Consider the following 15,066-nt stretch of genomic DNA (forward strand, 5'->3'; position numbering starts at 1 on the left):
GTTGATCCCTTGATTACTACTCTTTCGACTCTCCTCCTCCTCATCCTTCTTCCTCGTTTTCTTCCCTCTTTCTACTATCCACCGAATACCCTCATCTCATCTCAACCTTTGCACTTCGGCTGCTGCTGCGACTGCGACTGCTGCGACTCTTCTAGTGTCTATTGTCATTACTGTCTCGCCTCGTCTGTTTTCTCATCCCCCACCGGACCTTGCAACGTCAAAGTCAGTTTCTCTTCGTCGCCTTGTCGCGCCCTCCTCTCTCGTCCTTGCTCTTATCTCGCCTGCTTCCTTTTCGACCTTCCCGTCGCTAGGACCTTTTTTTTTTTTTTTTTTTTTTCTCTATTTTTTTCTTCTTCGCTCTTCACACTCTCCCCCCCTCCCCCTGCTCTTTTTCGTCGTCGCGATCGCCCACGCCCGTCTCCACGCGTATTGTCGACTTTCTTAGAGGGGAAAAGGTTTTTCATCGGGTCCGTCGTCTGGCTTCATCTCCAGCCCCGTCTGCGATTCCAAAGGCCTGTTGGCCGATTCCTTTCGTCGTCTTCAGTTCTTATTCGGTAAGTTTGATCTCCCCTCCTATCTCTGTGTCTCTCCTCTCTCTGTCTGTCCCTCTCTTTCCCGATCGCTTTTTCGATCGCCCTCCCCAATCTCAACCATAACAACAACAACCAAAATTCCATCGGGCGCGTCGTCCCCCAGTCCCAACTCGGATTCTGTCCGACTTCCCCTGTTTGGATAACAACTCGATCGATACTAACCCATTGTTGCCTCTTCTCTTAGTGTATAGCCGCCGCGTCATCAATTGTATCACTACCGAGCTCTCCGCGACTCTCTCCCCCCTCTCTCCCTCTTCTTTCCCCTTTCGTCGGTCCGTCCTGGGCTGGTGATTTCTGTTCTTTCTTTTTTCCCGCTCGTTTTCGGTCGACTCGTTAGATTCTGCAAATCATGGCGGACCAGGAAGTGGATTTGGATTCGATCATCGATAGATTGTTAGAGGTGAGGGGCAGCCGCCCTGGGAAACAGGTCCAACTGCTCGAGTCGGAGATTCGCTATCTCTGCACCAAGGCGCGCGAGATTTTCATCTCCCAGCCGATTCTGTTGGAGTTGGAGGCGCCTATTAAGGTATTTTTCTCCTCTTTTTTTTTCATTTTCATTTTCATTTTTTTTTTGTCGTTCCGTTTTCTTTCTCTTTTCCCCTGCATGTCGATGTTCCTCCGACGTTACATCGCTAACCGCCCGGATTAGATTTGCGGTGATATCCACGGCCAGTACTACGATCTTCTGCGTCTGTTCGAATACGGTGGCTTCCCGCCCGAGGCCAATTATCTGTTCCTGGGTGACTACGTCGACCGTGGCAAGCAGTCGCTCGAGACCATCTGCCTCCTGCTCGCCTACAAGATCAAATACCCCGAGAACTTCTTCGTCCTGCGCGGCAACCACGAGTGTGCCTCGATCAACCGTATCTATGGGTTCTACGATGAGTGCAAACGGCGGTACAACATCAAGCTGTGGAAGACCTTCACCGACTGCTTCAACTGCTTGCCCATCGCCGCCATCATCGACGAGAAGATCTTCACCATGCACGGTGGTTTGAGCCCTGACCTCAACTCGATGGAGCAGATCCGTCGGGTCATGCGTCCTACTGATGTACGTTTTCCCGTCTTCTCCTCTATCTTATTGTTCTTATGATTATTTACCCTCCATTCTTGTGGGGGACTCGCTGGGCTTCCGCTCAAGGCTGATCCGCTGACCATGATAGATCCCCGATTGCGGTCTTCTCTGCGATCTCCTGTGGTCCGACCCCGACAAGGACATCACCGGCTGGAGCGAAAATGACCGCGGTGTATCATTCACCTTCGGTCCCGACGTCGTCTCGCGATTCCTTCAGAAACACGACATGGATCTGATCTGCCGTGCGCACCAGGTCGTCGAGGACGGTTACGAATTTTTCTCCAAGCGGCAGCTGGTCACGCTGTTCAGCGCACCGAACTACTGTGGCGAGTTTGACAATGCAGGCGCTATGATGAGCGTGGACGAGAGTCTCCTGTGTTCCTTCCAGGTAGGCTTTTCCGTGTCCCAATTTTATCAAGAATCCCCACTAATCAACGTCCGACAGATCTTGAAACCCGCAGAAAAGAAGCAAAAGTACGTTTACGGCGGCTCCAGCTCAGGCAGGCCCATCACTCCTCCGCGAAAGCAAAAGAAGAAGTAAGAAACCAATACGAGCTTTTCCATGTGCAGCAGGTTCGGGCGACGATAAACGTCACATCACCCTCTCCGACCATCTCCCATCACGAGAATCCGGCTCCCCCTCAGTCTACTCCCTCCACGACTTTTTCGATGGCCATGCATTAGACGATCGGAAGCATCATCCCGCGCAACCCGCCTGAGACCCGACCCCTCAACGAGAACGCAGACCGTTTTTTTCCCCCGACAGACACCTTGTTCATCATCTTCTCATAACTTTGTTCCCCGCATATCACCAAGACCCAGCGACTCCGATGATTTCGTTTTGCGCTATGATTTCCTGGACGGAAACGTTTCTGCTTCCCGTAGGGGGTTGGTGCTGAACTTCTTTCTTTTCTATCTTCTACTTTTCTTGTTCTTGTGTCTTTTTTTGTTCGTTTATCTTGATCAACGTGATTATTTTCTTTTTCTTTCCGAGAAATTCCTTGAACGAAGAGGGAGCGACGGGCTGCATCTGGTGTTCCTCCGTTTGCGCGTTGCTTTTTTCTTTACTCTTTTTTTCTCTTATAAAACCTTCCAAGTGAGTGTAATGCCAAGAATCAAGAAAAGCAAAGCAAAGCAAGCAAAGCAATAAGCAACGACGTTGTTCATGGTTTGGTTTGGTAGTCTGCAGCTGCAACGGCATTTGTTTCGGTAGTGATTGCATGAGTATGGCATGATATGATTGACCCACTACCTCATAGCCCGTCATGTCATGTCATGTCATGTCTCTACTTCCTGACGAAATGAGTAGTTGCATCTACTCACCTAGCCAGTTACAACCCTCCCTGCACACCCCGTCTCTTTCCCTTCCCAAGGAACGAATGAGTGAATGTACATCACATATCTTATCCAACTTAGGTTCCTCCGGTCTGTTGTATAACTATACATTATGCAACTATTCATCCACTGTATTATATAATGTATTATGTATTATGTATCTAGTCATCTAGATAGGCTAGATAGATAGATAGATAGATAGATAGCTAACTACCTACCCAGCCAGCGAATGTCCATCTCGATCATGCACAGACTATATAATCTTCCATAATTGCACGGATGGCTCTATCCATGTTTTGAAGTTCTACGAAGGATGGGCGGATACTCCAGATACATAGTTAGATTGGACTGTCAAATCCCCTTTCTTTTTTTTTCCTTTTCTATATTAGTGTCTCTTCTTTTTTTGCCCCCTTGCGGTGTTCTTTTTTGGGGTGGATTCGAGGTTGGGATGGAATGGAATGGATTTGGGAGGTTTGGTGTTTATGTTATTTGAATTTTACTATACTATACTATGCTATATCTATTATATTATTGTCCTATTATGGTAGATGGGGTGTATGGATTATGTGTCTCGTAGTGGTAGAGTAATGGACTAGTGGTTGGTAGTGGTGGTAGTAGAAGGGAGAAAAGAGAAGAAAAAAGTAGTGTATGTAAAGATGAGGTGTATCTAACTTATGACGTCTAGAATAGCACCTAGTATCTTCCTTGTGATACATTCAGATAGTGAATAGTATATAGTAGTATATATAATATTGTGGCAGTATAGTATAATATAATATAATACCAACAACTCCTGATATGGACAGAAGCAGCAATATATAGGTAGATAAAAAGGAAAAAAGATGAAAAGGGAAGAAAATAAATTAAAATAACAAAAAGGGCTAGAACATGCCCTTCGGTATATCACTCATTCGCCTGTGTCGCCTGGAGGACTAAACGTCCTATTTCGTTTGCTTGCTTGTTTGTGTCCTGATATCAACATTAACATCGTCCCCGTTTTCATATCCCCTGCTCAGCATCCTTCTTTCCACTGTCCTTCTGTACTGTCTACCCAATTGCTTGCTGGAGCTGTAATTGATACTAGCTAGCTGGCTAGGTACCGCTACTCATCTGTCTAGCTGATAGACAGGTGGGTTCTAGACTGGGCTGTCTAGACGTATTGCGACAACCACCTGATGCCTTCGCCGTAGCCTGTAAAATCCGTTAGCCATGTCTCACTCGCTAGGTAACTAGCTAGCTGGGGAGCTAGTGGAAAGCTGGTACATACCCTGCCTCATAACAACACTGCACATAAACACCTCAATCGGCCGGATCCCCTCAAGCGGCACCTTGCCCTTGCCCGTCGTCTGGTACAGACCCAGCTGGTGTCGCAGCTCGTCCTCGCTGACCGCATCCGGGTGGTCAATCTTGTTGCCCAGCACCAGGAACGGCACCTTGGACAGCTCCTCCATCGCCAACAGGGCGTCCAGCTCGGCCTTGGACTCGGGGAATCGCTCGTGGTCTTTGGCGTCGACGAGGAACACGATGCCGCTTACTTCGGGGAAGTAGTCTTTCCAGAGACGGCGTGCTAGACAGTGTTAGATTCGTGTGACGGAGGAAAAGGTGGGTGGGAAATACCCTGCTGATGACCGCCCAGGTCGAAAGTCGTGAAGCGGTTGTTACCGATGGCGAGCTCTTCCGAAGCTGTTGTCCGTCAGTTTTATCCACTCCATTATACCATCCTCCTTTATTTCCCTCCCTGCAAGCGTTTGCAGGCCAACCCGTCGGAATAAAAGGTAAACATACTCGGATGAGCCGTCGGCTGAAGAATCGCAACCCGGTCGTTCTGTATCACCACCATAATCAGCAAACCGTAAAGGATAAAAACCAACAATACCACCCATCAGACGTTGTCCTTCCCACCTCCGCCGCAAGTCCTCATCCTCCCCCACCCCCCACGTCTCTCCCACACAACCAACCCCCCAAACCAGAAACAAAAACAAAAACAAGAACAAACCCACCTTCAACATATGCAGCAGCGTCGTTTTACCCGCATTATCAAGACCCAGGAACAGGAGCTTCGCGTGCTTGTTCAGCAGGCCCAGAGACGCCAAGACGTCATAGACTAGAATTTCCAATTAGCATTGTACCCTTTTCTCCATCATTCTGCCCCTTTTATATCTCGCTGCGTTGCATTTCAATGCTCCCTTCCTTCCGTGTTGCTGGTCCGAGGTAGTAAAGCGTGGATCACGGGCTGGGGCGGCTCGGATCAAGCCACGGAAACGTGTCGGCTGGATTGAAGAAGGGGGAGAGGGGATGAATGGATGGAGCAGGTATACGTACACCAGTTGATGATCCACATTGTGAGGACGGCAGTTCAAAGCTAGTTTGAGTCGAACGGAGAAAGAAAGAACAGATAAGAGAGGAAGAGAAAGTTGGAGTAGTGGTGAGGATGATGCCAGAGAAGAGACGGTCAAGACAGGTGTCGGGGACGGGTTGACGTTGGATGGCTTGGCTGGTTCGGTCTTGGCGGCTACCCGCGCGCTTAGTGGACCGCCTGAGCCGCGGATCAATCGCCGGAACTCTTCAAGTGTGTCTGTCATGTTATAACTCTCAAGTTATGGACGTTGTGGACTTTATTTTACTGTTTAGTATGAGAGTTTTTGGTAAATGATTATTTTGACAGAATCTGCCTAGTCTGGTCTGATCTACTACAAAACAACGCAGGGGTATCCTCCATTTGAACCGCCCATGCAAACATCCGACCGAAGAACCGTTGACAAAGAAAAGAAAGTGATGCGGAATAAGAATATGTATAGAGAAAAAATAAAAAAGCGATCACGCTGTAAATGCAGAAACAAATGTCCTCCGAAACACGTAAGGAAACACATAGACACATGAAGGACACAAACCACTGAGGAAATGACAAGGAATAGCGAATGACGCGAGTTCAATCCACCAGGTCCTGTCAAATGAGCGGTTTGACCTGTAAAGTTGAACACACAGGTATGTACAAGAAGAGCACAGGGCACACGTCGGAGACAAAAGCCTAGACGGAGAGGACGAGCTGCGCGTTGTCGCCAACACCGTAGGCCCGGGTTCGCTCGGCCACGGCTAGGCCGAGATCCTTCATCCGTTCGGCTCCTTTGCCTGGGACGCGGCGTCGCTCCATCTGCTCGCGCGCAGCTTTGCGGCAGTGTTGTCGCCAGAACTTTTCCTTTCGTTTCTGGCGCTTCTTCTCGAGACCCTCGACGATGTCGATGGGCCCGCGGGTGTGGAGCGTGTCGCCCTCGGGCGATTCGCAGAGGCAGTCCATCCAATGCTGCGGCCGGTTGAAGAAGGGGTTGGGGACGCGAGGCAACGACTTGGTGCGAGTGAGGGGCGGCCGCTGGACCAACTCGCTGATGTTGAGACCCTCCAGGCGGCCGGTAGGTGGGGGCTCGACCAATGTAGTCTTGGACGGAGACCTCAACTTCATCGGGGGCGGAGGCGAGCGAAGACGCCTGGGAGACATCCGACCCTGACGACGAGGGGGCGGAGAGACCATACGCTGGCGAGGCGGAGGGGAGACCAGACGCTTGGGTGACATCCGCGGAGACATCTGGCGAGCCTGATCGGACCCAGCTCGTCCACGGGGAGCTTCGTCAAAAGACTCCTTGACCTCCTCCTCCCCCTCCTCCTCCTCTTCTTCTTCTTCTTCTTCCTCCTCGTCTTCGTCCTCCGGGTCCGACGTCGGAAAACTTGGGTCGATATCTTGGGGAATCACGATCTGCTTGGAAAGACGCCGTTGTTCGACGCAGGACTTGTACGCAGCCTCCAAAGGGCGGTCTTCGTCGAACGTGCCACAGACAAAGTCGGTACTGTCGGGGAGGTTGGGGGTGCTGGGACGCATCTTGGGAATCTTGGTCGGACGCGCCATGCCCTTGGCGGAGAGCGCCGGCGGCCATCTCCGTTCTTGGTTGTCGTTGGCAGAGTCAAATGAAAAGGTCGAGTCACGCCGGGGAAGAGTAGCCCGGGGAATGTCAAGCACCTGTGGACTCGTGGCCGCGGTCGTCGAGCCGGGAGCCCAGAATTCGTATTCAGAGCCGTCATCGCTTTCGTCAGAATCGGCGAAGCCCGCTTCGTTGTCCGATTCGTTGCCATCATCCTGGTCGGATGAGTCACTCGTGATCGAATCATCGTCTGCGTCATCCTCATCGTCGTCGTCCAGAAAATCATCCTCTTCGTCATCGTCCAAGGCCTCCTGCTCTGCTTCTTCGCCAAGCTTGCGAATGGCGTATTCTTTCTTCATGCAGTCACTCAGCGTGATCTTCTCCTTGTACTCACCAACCTGGGTGACCCATTCGTCATCCTCCTCCTCGGAGCTGGCGAACTCGTGAAAACGGGTAGCCTCGGATTCCTCGAACTTGCCCAAACCCCGGGTGGGAACCCCTCTAGGGGAGTCAGTCTTCTGCTGGGGAGCTACCGAGATCCTTGGCGTGGCCTCTGCGTCCGAGCACGTCTTACGGGCCATCGGGGCAGGTGACCCGCGTAACCGGGATCGAAGATTGGGAGTACGGATAGGAGAGCGTTCGCGTCGCGTCTCTGGAACCCGCGCGGGGCACACGAACGTGAGCGTCGTCTTCCGCTTTACGGACTCTGTCGGGGTCTGGTCGACTTCGGGCTTCTTGGGTGTCGTCTGAGCAGCGGGCTGCGATGTCGGTGCTGGCTCCTCGGCCTTCCGCCCGCATGCAAAGCTGATGCACCGCTTGCGTCCCAGATTAGCTTCGATAGCCGATTCGCCGGCTTCCTTGGTAGGGGATTTTTGAGATTCGGAAACGACGGGTCGGTTGATGAACTGGGTCGGGAGCGGCGGACTCGGGTTCGACAGGGAGAGGCTGGTGAGGCCTCCGTCACTGGTCAACTCATCCGTCGAGATGCCGCTGGCCGTGCCGTACTGACAGGCCCGGTAGTGGATGGATCCATGAAGAGAGGGCAGTTCCTCTGACGGGCTCGAGAGGGGACTACTCCGGAGGGCACGGGTGAGGAGGGACTCTTGCCGATCGGTTCCGGCGGTGGTGGCCTTCACGTAGACCACATTGTCGTCGTCCATGTTGATAGGGCCGGAGTTCAGGAAGCGGTGATCGAGGGGTTCATCAATATCTTCGGGCATATCGGGGTCTTGTTGCGAGGCCTTGTTTTGATGAGGCGACAGCAGCATCTTCAAGAAGTTATGAATAGAGGCGAACGGTCGGTCACCACGCAAGTGAGCCATTTCAAAAAGGTAGGGATTTGAGGTGGAGAGAACAGGGTGAGAGGGGGTGATGGATTGTAGGTAATCGGCGGTATAGATAGACTCGAGGGTGGCGGCGGGTAATAGTGAATATTGATAGGGATCACAACTTGTCCAAAGATACAACACAGTAGCAAAGGTCCGAGGAAAAGGAGCTCTCAATATCGATCAATAGTGCAAGCGATCGACCTCGAGCAGCAGATAAAGTGAAGTCCCGCCAAGGACGCAAATTGTCATGATATAAAACTCATGTTGGGGGAGGGGCGAAGAGAGAGAGAGAGCCGGGATACAAGAGGATCAAGTAATAGATGGATTGAAGTAGGCATATGCAGGCCAAGACAAGGGATTGACGCCTTCTTCAAAGAATGGCAGCTCATAGAGCGCCAGGAGAAGAAGACGCGTCGAGAAGAGACGCAGAGGTAATGTGTTGGCAGCACAGGGTGGGATGTGAGAGTTTGGGGGGGGAAGAAGGAAGAGGAAAGAGAGGAAGAAAGGAATGTGAAGAGGATCGGAAAATAAAAAAGTAGTAAAAAATGGGGGTGGGTTTAAAAAAAATTAGAAAATAAAAAATAAAAAATGGAAAGTGAAAAAAGAATAAAATTAAAATGGGGGAAATAAAGATGATTTAATAATAAAAAATTAAATCAAATCAAATCCATGAGAAAGAATGTGGTTCTTGGTGAACAAGTAAGAAGGGAAACCACACTAGGTCAATTTCGTACCAAATCTTTTCAATCTGTGGTTTCGATGATGACAGGGCGGGAGAACGGGTAGAGTACAGGATCATGTCCGGGTTGCTTTGTTGATTGGTTTGAGAATTTTGGTTTTATCGTACCAAGATTGTACCATTCCTGTTTATTGTTTGTATTATTAATTTGTAAATAAATGAAAAGAAAGAACAAATCCCCTCCTTCCCTTTCTAATCTATTACTGTGCCATGATTACTGTGCTTTATTACACATGTGCCTACAGAGTATACTTTCATAATTCGTATAATATAGACAGACAATTGGAGGGCACAGTGAGGCAGAGGTAGTCTCGGTGATCAGGGGTCGCCACCATCAACCAAAAAAAAAGGAAAAAGTGACATGAAAAAAACAAATGTAGGTGAGTGGAAAAAAGAAATCCACCGCCCACCATGGAAATACAGTTTTCTGATCTTCTCTTGGGCTTCTTTTCCTTCTGCAGGCCAACTCCCACCAAGGGCGCTCGGTCCAATCAACCCCGCCAAGCCTTGACCCACCCGGTCGTTTTTCGCTGGGCAAAAATCCCTGCGTCCATCTGTTCCTGCGGTTACGATTGTATGAAAATTACGTCTGTATTGTATTGGTACTGTTCTGTTTGACCCCCTAGTTGTTTTCCCCATGTCACACAGTCAGAGGGACAGAGAACTACCACCTGAAGAGACGAAGAAAGAAAAGCCTACCAGAAGACAAGAGTCATAGTTATCTTAAGAAAGGCTGACCAGCTCTAAGGACGGCACGGCAGGAAGGTTACAGGCCGGTTTCATTCAGAACTCGCTAGCATTTGACTAACTATGAGGCATTTAGAGCGCCAGACATCTCGCAACAAAAAAACCAGATCGCTAGCCTAATCGGGTAATTGTCCATCTTGGACGGGAGCCTCGAATGACTAATGCCATGCCCGCAGTAAACTCGGATACGGAAGATTAAGTACGGAGTATGGTAAATGTATCTACTATCTTGCAGTTTCACCCACTGGACGGAGTACTCTGGAAGGTACTTTTCTAGAATCCGTCAAACGTGAGATCAGTCCTCCACTATCAGGGCTCTCTCGCAGGCTGGATGCGAGGGACTGGAGACAGAGGAGTTCGTACTACTGACACAGAGAGATGTTAGTATGTCCATGTTAGCCTTGTGGGTTGCAAAGAACAAGGTTAATCACGATGTCCTCCTTATTTGTCATTTTATCATGGCAGTAGTTGTCATTATTAATATTAACATCATGATGGACGCTGTTGAGACGGCGGTAACCAAACCCGAGCTCACAAATGTCACTTCTTATCCATTCCCATTACTCACGGGATTCATTATTTATCAGCGGAACATTATGCACTACGTAAGATGTTCAATAAAAGCCAGGCCTCATACTCAGTGGTAGGTATACTCTGATGGAGACGGAACACTGAAAACCAATCCAGTCCAGACCATCCAACAGATGAATCCTTATCCCGCTATTGACTGGGTATACGCCCGCGGTCTATACCTACCTCGTTACCTCCCTATGGAACCAACTAGTTCCGAATGGACAGGCATATGACTCGACCGCATATTGAATCCGCCTGACTGGTGTATAAACTCCGTGTGCCCCCCTCCTCCCTCGCTCACTCGCTGCCTCTGGCCAAGGGGAGTCGCCTAAACACCAGCCCTCCTCCCTCTTCAACCCCGACTTCCATCAGGCTAGCTCGAAGACGCTCGGCCCAGTTTCTGTTTTCAACCCTTGTCTGTCAGCCCCGTACTTTGCACCTCCTTTTCCCACTATCTCCAGCTTCCCCTCTATTTGATTGTCCCCCGGTGCTATGCTGCTAGCTCGAGTGGGAAGGTGCTGTAGGCGCCCTATGCGCACTTGCTAGTCTACTGACCTGTGAATGGCTTCAATCCGTTCTGGGCGAGTCAGTAGGTAATAAGTAGTCGATAACGACGTAGGTAGGTAATAGTTAGTCACCAGCCCTTCCTGCTTGGCTTGGCAATTACAATCAATCCCTCAGCCTGCTCAATGCGGAAAGAACCCCCAACTGAGTGCCCAGAGTCGAGTCTTGCCGACCAGCCGGTAACAAGGGTCTTGTCACAATACGTGACTAATACCAATGACGTATTTGACGGAAGATACGGTGAAAAATACCCACAGAGGTACCGTTAACTGTTATGTGAACTGTTAACTAACTGTACCCTCGACGATCCTTCCCGATCCTCACCTCACCTCATCTGTCCGGATTATCCATACCTAGTTATCCTGGAGGAAGGTATCTGTCAGCGAAGGAAGGTAAAAGGAATAGAATGGAAGCAAGCTGCACGAGAATCCTTGACGAAGCATTCAATCACATTCTCTCTACCCCCTTACTTCAGTGACGGTGGGATCGAGACCGATACATACATACATACATACTATACACCTAACCTACCGCTCTCGCTGCGACCCTACCATCATCATCCCGCATCCCGTCCACGGAATCATCCGACCATGACGCTATCGAGTCGGCCTCGCACGGGAAGTGCATGATGGGTGGTATGTAAGTCCGGGGAATTTAGACTTTTGCCTGTCATCATACTCGTGCTAGGTTGGGGCTGTTTTTTCTCTGGGCATTGCTACTTTGCCCTGCTCAATGCTCACCGAGGCTATGCTAAGCGGGTATGCAAGTAGGGGGGCACAGCAAAAACCTAGGTATCTAAGTAGGTATCTAGGTACAAGGTACGAGGATAGTAAGACGAGTCGGGATACATCAATTCAAATAAACCAAGACAATAGTATCAAATAGGATACATGTCTGGAGCCTGACCCCTACTATCACTATGACTACTGTCTGGGCAGAATAGCGTGTCTTGGCCGTACAACACCGTAGAGGATCGTCGGAGCAGAAAGGGTGCGATCGGGATCGGACTCATTCCCCAGAAAATCAAAAATAACCGCTGACTATGAAGGATGAAGATAACTAGTCAGGCTATGAAGATGCTACAACTAATGACTATCTATTCCATGACGACAGCTTACCGATAGCGTACGTACACAAATGTGCAAGGTGTAGGCAGCATCAAACTGGCAGACTGCCATTGAACAACCCCAGCCTGCAACAGTGGCACACCCCCTGCCATCTCAGCATGTACTCCACCATGATCATCGCAGGATGAACATTCATTTGGGTGTTCTAAATTGGGAATTAGGATTGGGGAAGGCTGATCTTGGCAGGTCTGATGATGTTGAGTGATATTCATACCTACCTAGTGTTTAGGCATTCATTGATTGAGTGGCAGTGTGCTTGTATCGCCCTCTCGAGTCCTCTGTGCTGACTACTGTATATACATTCGGCGATGTATACGCCACTCGAGCGACCATGTGCCAAGCTGTCGTGTCGTGCCGCCCGGTCGGTCGCATATCCTTGGTCCCGTGTGTACAGTTGTATCCATAATGAAATCACATCGCCGATGATAGTCCTGATAACGGACCAATCTGTTGATATTATACGAATGAATGTTGAAATAGGAAATGATCCCATAACGTGTGACACCTGAAGCACAGTATTCGACAGAGAACAAGAAGAAAAGAGGCGATGTGACGACAGATCTCTGTGCCCGATGATCGATGATGTCGGAGAAGCGGTCAGAAGAATCTCACCATGGTCATTAATCTCGCAACCCAGTCTCCAGTTTTACCCTTTCAACCGAACGAGTCTTCTTCTTCTCCTACATACTAACCCGATATGCGCTCAGGGTTGCAATGGGTCATCCGGCACCAGGTGGTCAAGCTTCTTGCAATTCATGGATAATCTCCACTTGATCCAGCGGTTCTCATTCGTCTTGCCTGGTTTACATGCACTCCCTTGATTTGGTATTATCATTGCTTCATGATTATCGTGTGTTATTACTGTCGATTGTTGTTACTATTCTTACCATCATTATTACTGTTATTATGCTGCTGGACAGCGCCAATTACCCCCAATAGACTAGACTACTGCCTATCCAAGTAATTCATGCCTGACCAAATCCGACCCGCTCGATCAACAGCCAATTCAGTAAACCCACCGTGCGGTCTACCCCTAAACTTCGAAAGTCGACTCTAGTCCAGTGGGGAAGACAACAGACAAACGAGGCGATTTGCTCCGTGCACGAGGCCTCAACAGTCAACACACCTCGAGTCGTCCACAGACCTCGGCGTAGTGTACTCTATACAACGTACCATGTCAGCCCTGGGCCCACGCTCATCAAGTCAATCAAAGGTCAAAGTTTCGAAACATTTGAAACCGACAGATCGACCCCCACGTTAAACAGACAGGCCCTCCATCAACAAATCGCATGGTAATTCCCCGTTTGGAGCTGGCAGCGCAGTGTCCCCCCACGGCCCCCCTGACGCAGCAGGTGACTTGACTCCATACAGAGATCTACGCAATTCGAAACACTCCGACCCGACAGGTCGCTCACCCCTACCCGTCGACCACGGTCCACCGGGGGGGTGAGATTGCGCTTCTCGTGAAGCAGCAGCATCAGCAGCAGGAGCATGGATATCCGGCCCCCCCTTTTTCCCACAGGGATTTGACACCTTCCATTCATCCATAGGGTCCATGCCATCCACGGGGCGTTTTTTTTTTTTTTTGCTTTCCCTAGACGGGGCGGGTCCTCTCTCGCCCACCCCTCCTCGGGGTGCATGCATGAAGTTACTATAGCCGTGACTAGCGGAAAATAGCAGCTACAGCAGCATCCGGCGGCGCTACACTACACTACACTGCACAAGAATCTCAACTAGCGATGACTAATCTCCCTCGTGGGCAGGATACCGAGCCAGCACAGCAGAAACACAGCATCGCGCAAGCAAACTGAAATCAACGCCAGCCTCCCCCCAAGCTTTTCGTTTGACCGCTTGATACGGTTGCTTTCCCACCGGTGACGCGAAGGGGCAGGGAAAGCCGGTCCTATCAGGCCGTTAGGGTTCGAGCTTCCCCCGGGCGTTCGTTCGCGAATGGCTGGGGCGGGTTGCCGGGCAGTATGGCTTCCGGAGTGGAGATGGTGAGTTGTTTAAGAAACGAAGTGGAGAGTTTGGTGGAACGTTCCTGTTGGAGTTGGAACTGGAGCTGTGGACTGGACATGGGATAGGATTAACCCATCATCAATCCCTCAATTCAGAGGAAAAGATGACTTGCTGGTGGTGAGAAAGTGGGGAGACAGCGGACAATTGGTACGATGCACGGATTCCTACCGAGTACCAACCTGAGGCTCCATAGATACGAGCGAGATAGTGATTAATTGCCCTCTGTGATGGATTGACTGTCAGGCCGAGGTCGGCGCAGGACAAGCGAGAGCCCACCGGAACTCAGTATGAGGGATTAATTGCCCGGGTCTCCAGCTGGCACTCTGCACGGGGCACTTGTTGGACCGCCACTAATTTGACTACGGCTGGTTTGGATGCATGGCGGTCGGCTGAATCCGGTTAGTTTCGCCTAAAACGTTGACTGTGGATGAGTAATACAGGGCTCTACCCAAATCAAGACAGAGTTTGGAGATTCAGGGCGATTCTGCACGAGAGAAAACCAGCCCCCGAACTGTTGATGCTCGATAAGTTCGGCTGTCCGAGACTAGTTATCCACTGTTCAGTGGTCACCACTCGGCCGCTAAGTTAGCTCTGTGCAGCTGGTCGAAGCATCTCTGTCCGAGATAGGGGACATGATTCCATACATTGTGGCGGTACGGTATGTATAGAAAATTACTTCAAAATACCACAACTGTCATCGGTATAGAAACGTAGGTATACTTACGGTACGCGACATGGGGACGAACATTGAAGACAGGAGGAGAGACAGCACATGGGCTTCGCCAGACACTGTCACATTTTTTAGAATCCTTACTGCTGAGATCAAGATTCGAAGCAAGGTCACCAATAATCAGAATGATCGATCGTTCGCCCAGGTCATCCGCGTCGTCAGGTGGAATTGGACCGGTATGAGTGCTCTCAGGGCATAAAGAGCCGTCCACAAGCAAGATTCCGACTCTATACCCCTTATCATGCTAGGACAAGTCAGCCCTGAAAAGACCAAAAAGAGATGTCTTGGCAGGTTCGTTGTCGAGGTCGCACGGCATGATCGACCG

At 50.2% G+C, this 15,066-nt stretch overlaps 3 protein-coding genes across 3 annotated transcripts; 1 reads left to right on the forward strand and 2 right to left on the reverse strand.

The window, feature by feature from the left end:
- The first annotated feature begins 815 nt into the window (after positions 1–815).
- Positions 816–2,398, forward strand: glcA (type 1 serine/threonine-protein phosphatase catalytic subunit GLC7). Its single transcript, XM_024832760.1, has 3 exons — positions 816–1,119; positions 1,243–1,644; positions 1,757–2,398. Exons 1-3 carry the CDS (start codon positions 943–945, stop codon positions 2,207–2,209), a joined length of 1,032 nt encoding a protein of 343 aa, XP_024693484.1. The 5' UTR covers positions 816–942; the 3' UTR covers positions 2,210–2,398.
- A 1,353-nt stretch (positions 2,399–3,751) lies between these two features.
- Positions 3,752–5,344, reverse strand: sar1 (Arf family GTPase SAR1; the record flags this gene model as incomplete). Its single annotated transcript, XM_024835053.1, has 6 exons — positions 3,752–4,194; positions 4,271–4,570; positions 4,621–4,686; positions 4,789–4,828; positions 5,004–5,107; positions 5,326–5,344. The coding sequence occupies 6 exons, from the start codon at positions 5,342–5,344 to the stop codon at positions 4,154–4,156; spliced, it is 570 nt and encodes a 189-aa protein (XP_024693485.1). The 3' UTR covers positions 3,752–4,153.
- A 687-nt stretch (positions 5,345–6,031) lies between these two features.
- On the reverse strand, positions 6,032–8,236 carry P168DRAFT_281247 (DUF2457 domain-containing protein; the record flags this gene model as incomplete). Its single annotated transcript, XM_024835919.1, has 1 exon — positions 6,032–8,236. The coding sequence occupies one exon, from the start codon at positions 8,234–8,236 to the stop codon at positions 6,032–6,034; it is 2,205 nt and encodes a 734-aa protein (XP_024693486.1).
- Between the last annotated feature and the right edge of the window lie 6,830 nt (positions 8,237–15,066).

This window comes from Aspergillus campestris, assembly GCF_002847485.1.
Source record: "Aspergillus campestris IBT 28561 chromosome Unknown P168scaffold_5, whole genome shotgun sequence".
Lineage (NCBI taxonomy): Eukaryota > Fungi > Ascomycota > Eurotiomycetes > Eurotiales > Aspergillaceae > Aspergillus > Aspergillus campestris.

What these genes read in the sequence shown, in the direction of transcription:
- glcA (XM_024832760.1), top strand. Translation starts at nt 943, where the DNA reads ATGGCGGACCAGGAAGTGGATTTGGATTCGATCATCGATAGATTGTTA. An exon ending in AGTTGGAGGCGCCTATTAAG is followed by an intron (nt 1,120 to 1,242) that starts GTATTTTTCTCC and finishes CGCCCGGATTAG; the next exon opens with ATTTGCGGTGATATCCACGG. An exon ending in GGGTCATGCGTCCTACTGAT is followed by an intron (nt 1,645 to 1,756) that starts GTACGTTTTCCC and finishes TGACCATGATAG; the next exon opens with ATCCCCGATTGCGGTCTTCT.